This window comes from Labrus bergylta, chromosome 6, assembly GCF_963930695.1.
Source record: "Labrus bergylta chromosome 6, fLabBer1.1, whole genome shotgun sequence".
In the NCBI taxonomy this organism is placed as follows: domain Eukaryota; kingdom Metazoa; phylum Chordata; class Actinopteri; order Labriformes; family Labridae; genus Labrus; species Labrus bergylta.
The window spans coordinates 29989845-29998168 of NC_089200.1; the positions used below are offsets into that span (position 1 = coordinate 29989845).

General features: G+C 38.6%; 1 protein-coding gene across 1 annotated transcript; it reads left to right on the top strand.

Annotated features, from left to right (window-relative positions):
• The first annotated feature begins 2576 nt into the window (after positions 1-2576).
• On the top strand, positions 2577-8239 carry LOC109981879 (complement C1q tumor necrosis factor-related protein 7). The gene is made up of 3 exons (XM_020630867.3): positions 2577-2781; positions 4515-4751; positions 7111-8239. The coding sequence occupies exons 1-3, from the start codon at positions 2760-2762 to the stop codon at positions 7737-7739; spliced, it is 888 nt and encodes a 295-aa protein (XP_020486523.1). The 5' UTR covers positions 2577-2759; the 3' UTR covers positions 7740-8239.
• The last annotated feature ends 85 nt before the right edge of the window (positions 8240-8324 follow it).

The window sequence follows — 8324 nt, forward strand, 5'->3', positions numbered from 1 at the left end:
GATTTATTTGTTAAATAACACTTGTCAAAAGTCACAAAATTACTGATAGAAATATGTGAAGCAGAATGTATTTGTCTTTCTGATAAAGCTGCCATAAGTGTGAGGTAACAAAAAAACATAAGTAAGCTAGGTTTTTGAAAGTTTCCAAACACATGAACGTGCTCTGCATCAATGCTGGTGACAAAGTGCTGAAGAGGAGACACATCACATCGTCACCACTGACATTTCTCTGCTTTGTTCAGCTACTTCAAAAGTTAGCTTCCTCTTCTACTCTGCTTATGTGCAATGAGTGTGATTTAATTTATAGAACAGATCAGTGACAAAACAGACATTACATTTCAGCGATTCTTAACTAACTCATTGAAGGTTTTTGGGATGTGAAGCAGATTTCAACAAATGCCACAAAAAAAAATCCCAAACCCAAGAAGAACGGCCATATTTATGTTTTGAGCCTTGCAGCAATAAGGACTTAAAGCTTGAGTCACAAATAGCAGCTAAGCTATTAATACAACTGTATAAATGTATTTTACCAGGAAGTCCCATTGAGATGAAACGTCTCTTTTACAAGAGAGATCTGCAGGAAGCAGCCAAACACAACCAAAAACATGTTAAAACCCAACTTAAACAACACAACACTGAGAATCACACAAAGTAACACAGATATCTAAATACACTTTATAAGAAATACAAACACCTACTTTACATTCTTTATGAAATGTGTGTGTCTAATATTGTAGTTGAATTAGCACTGTCTCCAACAACGAGTGGCAATACAAAACTGGGGGCTTTTTATTTTATGCCTTTGGATCAGTGGTTCTCAACTGGTCTAAATTCAGGACTGTGACGTCACTGACTGCAGGCAGTGCACACATCTATGGCACACACACACACACACACACACACACACACACACACACACACACACACACACACACACACACACCAAACTTTTCCCTCTCTGCCAGTTCTCCTAATCAGAATCAGAATCAGCTTTATATGCTTACACACACAAGGAATTTCACTTCACTCAGTACATCATGACAGCATCCTCCTCTCCATGTCCTTTTCATAGCGCGACCCAGGGTGCACACTTTCACATTCATTAAAATGACTTCTTAATGAAATGGCGTTTCATATGTGCTCCACTGTGTCCCGTTTGTGTGCCAAACGAAGGCGGTCCATTTCCACTTGATAAATAGGATGTGGCGCGAAATAGTGGTCACCTGATTTGAAGAACTTATCTCCACAAACATGTCATTGTGGTGTTAATTACAACGTTGATAACGATGCTTAAATTATTGAAGTTTAAGATAGGGGGCGATTTCAAAAGGTTAAAAAAATCATTTAATTCATAAGAAAAAGTGTTTTTGTTAAAAAGTAATGTAATTCAAAGCGGACAGTGGGAGGGGCTTCTGATTTAAAAGATGGCTGCAGTCAGTCCAGTTCTGGTAACAGAGAAAGTTGCAGCTGCCATAATAGTTTGAAGTGCTCTTGTTTTGTTTGTTCATGTGGAACTTTTCCCTTTATGGCAGACTTTTTTTGGCCCTTTTGTAAATATCTTTCACCGCACCTTGGGAGTCCGACAAAAAAATGATAATTACAGCATCACAGCATTTTACCACTACACCTGTGTTTTTTTCCAATTTTTGAGGTGTGTGAAAAAGAACCCCAACATATTACTCACCACCAACAAAAACAGTGTTGTCTGATCTCAGACTGTACAAAACACGGGACAGAACAAAGAGTCAAAACAAACACTATTATTTACCAGGCACATATTCATGACCCACTGAAATCCGCTCCACATCCCACTTTTGGGTCCAAATTCCCACTAGTTGAGAACCACTGCTTTGGAGTATAATGCCATTCAGACTTCATTGAGTCTATGCTTTTTCATGCAGCATCTGTGATTTTGTATTTTCTTCTGTTGTATTACTACTTTGATTACACTAAAGGTTCTAAATACTACAATCAATGAGTTAAGTTTTCATAATAATCAGAATTAATACATGTTCATGCTCTCTTATTAACTATTCTTTGACATTAAAATCTACATATCCTACCTGCTATATGCAAAACCACTTTACAAAATAACTAGGGTTATTCAGAAAGTGTTAACCAACAGATCTTAAACAAATACGTAGGTTTAAATGCTAAGCTGATAATTCATTATTTTAATATTGAAGACAGATTTTCCATATGGTATCTATAATATATATCCATATGTGGAAAGGAAATAATCCAAGAACTCCTCTGGCACACATCCACACATCAGCTGTGGCCCCGTTCAGGGATGGTTGTGAGGAATACTTGCATGTGAAACACAGAGGTCAACAAAACACAAATGACTTCTACCACTGATAAATCTGATTTTCAAAGAGCACATCATTTTCCTCCAGGATCCAAGCTGCTGACTTTACACATATTTAAACAATCTGCATGCATGACATAATGTGGCTGAGTCGGTGTGCACACACTGTGCTTGGCTGTATGCTAGTTGTTTGTCTTTGGGAAGTTTATGAAGCAGGGAAAAGGGAGTGGAGAGAGGGGGAGGGATTGAGGGAGTGCATCTTGCAGCTTCTGCATTACAAGAGGCTGTCAGCGGCACCACAGCTGAGCGAGGCACGCAGACGTCTGAGAGCAACGGAAGAACAGGGACGGAGAAGATGTTAACCCAGGAGTCAAATCATCATAAAGACTGGAATCTGTGCAAAGAGGACGAGGACACGAGGCAGTGATAACTGTGATCAGTTTTGGAGATGAACAGCTGCAAACAGTGGGGTAAGAACACTGATCACACAGCTGCAACTGTAATCCCTGCTGTATTTTTATAGACCGGCACAAAACATTCTTATTCACAGTATTTAAGAAGTGATGCACAACTGTTGAATTTCCTTATCACATGAAGATGAAATACTTTGAATTACTTTGCCAACACCCGTCAGTGTTTGTGCACACGTAAGCCCATGATTAGGCATGACTCTAAATATATGTGCATGTATTTATCTACATTTTTATGATAGTCAATTATCCTGCTTACAGAAGATGAAGAAGAAAAAAATATTTCTTTTGAAATGCACGTTGCACTGAGTGACTTACTGCACCGGGGACTTTTGTGAGCCTTGTGCCTGACATGAATTAGAAACACCTAGAGGCCATCTCAGAGGCTGCCATTGCTTAAAGTGGACACAGACATTTTTCAGTGAAGAAGGGCCGAACACAGTTATCCACTAATGCACCACCTGTTCACTGGCAAAAGGGGGATTTTCTTTTTGCAGAGGTTCTATTGCGACAGAATTCCAAGTCGATTTGTAATCATTTTAATGTTTGAGTGCATTTTTTGCATTGCATTTGTTGTTTGCCCTCATGCACACGTCTGAGTAAAAAGAGCACCATTTCTTAATAATAGTGACTTTACTAATGCTTACATCATTGCTGCAGTCAGAGCAGAAAAGGCGGGCGGGGTTTCCTCTCCCCCAGGACCTCACACTGGCTCTGTGACCAGATCACTAGCCTTTAAAAATCAAAAACATGCAACATAAGTGGAGCAGAGGGACTGTGCGTTTCCAAGAACAGGCTCAGCTTGTTCATGTCTGTGTGTGTGTGTGGGTGTCTGTGAGTCCATCCGTTTATTGTCTCGTAGTAAGCACATTATTTGTCTGACCTGCTGGCATCTCTCACTGCCAGACAAACTAAATGTGTAATGGCAAAGAAATCATGTTGCAACAAAGACACACAGTTACACAGTTTTAAGACAGACAGAGTGGTGATCTTCCTCTGAAAACCTTCACACACATGTTCCAACGCCCCATCAGCCACAGACAGCAGGCCCAAAGAGCAGATGCACAACTCACATTCTCACGCCCACATGGGGCAAATATGCAAAGAACAAACATGTGTGTATTAATCAAATCGACTAATCCCATTGTCAAGTTTTAATCGATGTCATTCTGAAGGAATTTGGAAACATCTGAAAGGTTTTTCCAGGTGGATCTTCTTACACGACCTCTGCTGGATCTTTATCTCTGATTCTACTTTTGACCTCATTATTATTTCCTGTAGGGTTATATGTTGAGATCCTGTAATGTTTCTGTCTGTTCAAGTGCTCCATGATTATGTTCCCCTGACACAGATTGTGCTGGATGTTATGTCACAACATGGGAATGTTTTGGAACAGAGACAAGGTTTTAGTTTGAAGTCTCTCACATGTGAGCCTGTGGTGGATGAGAACATCAGCGCGAGACAGTCACATCCAGATTGCTTCTTATTATAAGAGTCGGTTCTGATCTCATGCTGTACTGGATCACAGATGTGTTTTTCACAACTCCACTCTAAGTGTTTAATTGCATCATGAAACTGATTACAAGCTTCCACTTCTAATCAGTGGAAGTGATTACCTGAAAACACAAAATGTTTTGTTCAATTTGAGCAGAAATAATCCTGACATTTGTTTTCCTCACATCAGAGAGATGTCCGTAGATGTTCTCTTAACTCTGCTGTTTGTATATTTCCAGATGTGAAGATGTGGACATTGATGGGAGTAGTGTGTCTGTGCCACTGTGTCTTTGGACAGCTGTTTGACAACAAAATGAAAGGAGCACCTCGTCTGATCTGCAGCGTCCCCGGATCACCCGGCCCACCTGGCAAACCAGGCCACAGCGGGCCTCCGGGAGCAGATGGGAATGCGGGTATCCCTGGAAGAGATGGTAGAGACGGCAGGAAGGGTGAAAATGGGGGAAAGGGAGAAGAAGGTATAATATAAAAACATAACATGTGCCGATAAAATTCTACTACCACTCTGTGCCAGGGTAAAGCTGGCACTGAAAAGTTTCCCTACCTGGCAGCTGACAGGACTCATATGTGGCGTCCAGACGTTGAACAGAATCCCACAGAAAAATATATTGCCATTAATATTACGGTTATGAAATACAGGAGTTGTTTAGATTAGCACCCACTGCAGGCCTTAAGGTGAATCTCAAATCAGTGTAAACAGGCCTTTAAGCATCTGACTCCCACACACTATCATGGTCGTTTAAGAAAGAAGGAAACTAGACACCATATCATGTCAAAATACACTTAACACAAAGGTGTGCCTAAATGAAGCATCATGCTCTCAGCTGTATAATTATTGTGTACCTGTACATTTTTCATTATTAACATTAATTTGTGATAAGTTTAAAAGTATCACAACACAAAAGTTAGTTTAACCAAATAATCAAATTCACAAAAGGCATTTCATGAGTGCTGATATATGAGCCTCATGCACTAAATACAGTTCATTAAGATTACAGCAGAAGGATTTTTGTCTTCATTAAAACATATGACCCCTCAGAATCACATTAGTTTAATTTCACTATCTGCATAATAACTATAAATATACAGCTGTACATAAAACAATGTAGCTGTTCTTTAGTAACCATGGAGACAAACAGAACAGAGTGCAGTCATTGACCACTATTGGCCACTTGTATAATAAGAGCTGTATTAAAACAATACTGAATATCAGCCTCTTGCCTACGACCCAATCACAGCAGTGTTGATATTCAGAACATCATTCCCACTTTGATATAGCTGAATTAGCCTAAATGTAGATTTAAAAAAATGTTTACACTTCAACTTTTTCTTTTTTTTACACTAAAAGTTTTTATTAGTTTTTCAACAGAAAAACATCAACAACATAACATCAGAATAATTGCCAGACATTTAGACATGTTGAATTTTAGCCCTAAGTAGTGCAGTTCACAAGGGGTCTTTAAATAGCTTCTATAATTTACATGATAAAGAAAAATGAAATAAAAAATAAAACAGTGAAAAGGAGGTAAACGACATAAAGTTGTCAGAATGAGTGGGGCAAACCACCTAGCACCTTATCTATTGATATGTTGAATATTGTCTCCTACACTTAACTTTTTCATGAGCATAAAAAAGATGATGTCCAAAGTGTTATAGGTTCTTCCAATACGCCTTCCTACATTTTCCACAAATTTCACAAAGATGTTTCCAGTAGCCGACACGTCTGAAAAACCTCCTCGTTGCGATAACAAAGTACATTTACTGTCTTTTTTAATGATCTTTCAACCATAAGTGGGCTGATCTCTACCATCCAAAAACAAACTTTAGAATATTATTAATTTAGTAATTCATTTTATGTTCATTTATTTCCTTAATTCTTTCTTTTACTGTGTTATTTTCTTCAACATATCTTTATGCATTTCTTCTTCATTATGTTAATGATTGAACAATCATCCAAATAATAAAATATACAGAAAGGAAAATCTTGTAGGGAAGAGAACTAATAATAAAATAAAACAAAAGTGAATTAATAAAATAAAAACATATTAAAACAGTCTATTGTCTAAAATGTCTAAAATGTCTATTAGTGTCAGATTGTATCAATTAAAGTGTGGCCAAATATTTTATATTTTTTCCGTCCTCCATATCTCACAACAGTAACCCACACAACAAATATATTAGTGATGACCCATTCCCAAACTTTGTAAAAACCTCCATGGCACTGCAGGAGCACACCTACCATCATAACGATCATTTTTGAGTCATGTAAACGTCTTATCGTGGTTGTCTGCAGCCAAAAGAAGTCCTGCAGGTAAAGGTGCCATAAAGTTATACAAAATATTTGAGAAGAATGGATGGGAGCATCGCTCTGTACTGCACTGTTTCATCTGTGCAGTCTGAAGTGTAGTAAATCTGTCAATGAAAAATAAACTTTGGCACCTTAGTTTTCCATTATGTGTGGAAGCAGTAATTCAGCCAAACACCTTCAGAGACATAAAACTACATCGAATATCCAACTGTCTTTGCCTTGACATACAGTGATCACAGTGTTTCCTAGCTACAGGATATTTACACTGGAGTGCGCTGGTTATAAGAAAGTGTGAATGAATCAAGCAAAAATGTGCTTTCAAAAGTCAAGTGGCTTCGCTCCAAGGTTGACTTAATGCATGACGTTGGGTGGGGTTTAATGTTTCCATTGACAGCTCATTTAAAGTGAGAAACTGACACACAAAGAAAAGGAAGAGAACTGGCAAAATGAATCTACCAATCTTTGTGTAACTAGGCAGAAATATCAATTCAATGATCTTTCTGTTCCAGGCTTAAAGGGCAGAGTCGGCCCAACAGGTAAAATTGGAGCTCGAGGTGAGCGTGGCCCTGCAGGTAAAAGAGGCCCCACAGGAGAGAATGGAGACGTGGGGTTGCTTGGTCCTGCTGGTCGTGAAGGAGATAAGGGAGACAAAGGTGCACGAGGGACACCTGGAACTGCAGGAACATGCAAGTGCGGCAGCCTGCTGCCTAAATCCGCCTTCTCTGTGGGGATTACCAGCAGCTACCCTGCAGAGAAAACTCCCATCAAGTTCAACAAGGTGCTGTTTAATGAGGGCGGGCACTACAACCCACAGACAGGGAAGTACATATGTGCATACCCAGGCATTTATTACTTCTCCTATGACATTACACTGGCCAACAAACACCTGGCCATCGGTCTGGTTCAGAACGGTCAGTATCGCATCAAAACCTTCGATGCCAACACGGGGAATCATGATGTAGCATCAGGGTCCACTGTGATGTACCTCAACCCAGAGGATGAGGTGTGGTTGGAGATCTTCTTCAAAGACCAGAATGGTTTGTTTGCAGACCCGGGCTGGGCTGACAGCTTATTCTCTGGCTTCCTTCTTTATGCAGATTCTAACTACTTTGACACACTGGCAGATGAGTATTCATAGATCCTGGAAAGCACATAACAGAAACTGCAGGTCAAAGTTGTTTTATTACACAAAGGTCAAACTCTATTTTTGTACAAGTGTTTGTATTGCTGTATAATATTTTATTACTATAGAGACATATCTACTGATTTGAAATAGTATTGTTTCATTAGCTTAATAGGTCTCTGATTTAGATGCAAGATCGATTATAATAAAGAATAAATATTGTTGACACAGTTGGAGCTTGTTTTGATCTGTTCTCCTGTACAACATTGCGAGAGTAAATCATTAGTTTATTTTATTTTTATGTAGACTATTTAACCTTATTTAGCCAGAAGAAAACTCAATGAAAGTTAGACTATCAAGACAGGCAGAAGCACAGTACACAAAGTTTCTGAGAAACAACAACCAGCCAAACATACAAACATAATACAAGCTTCAAAATACAAAACATGAAATAATAATGACGATAATAATAATTGATTGTAAAATGTGTAATATAATAAAAGTTCTAATTTGTTGATAGTTTTTACTGTTTTATTGATCTATGTGTTTAATTTTTGTTTGGGCCTTTTTTATCTGTTTATTTGCTTTATTTATGTGTAT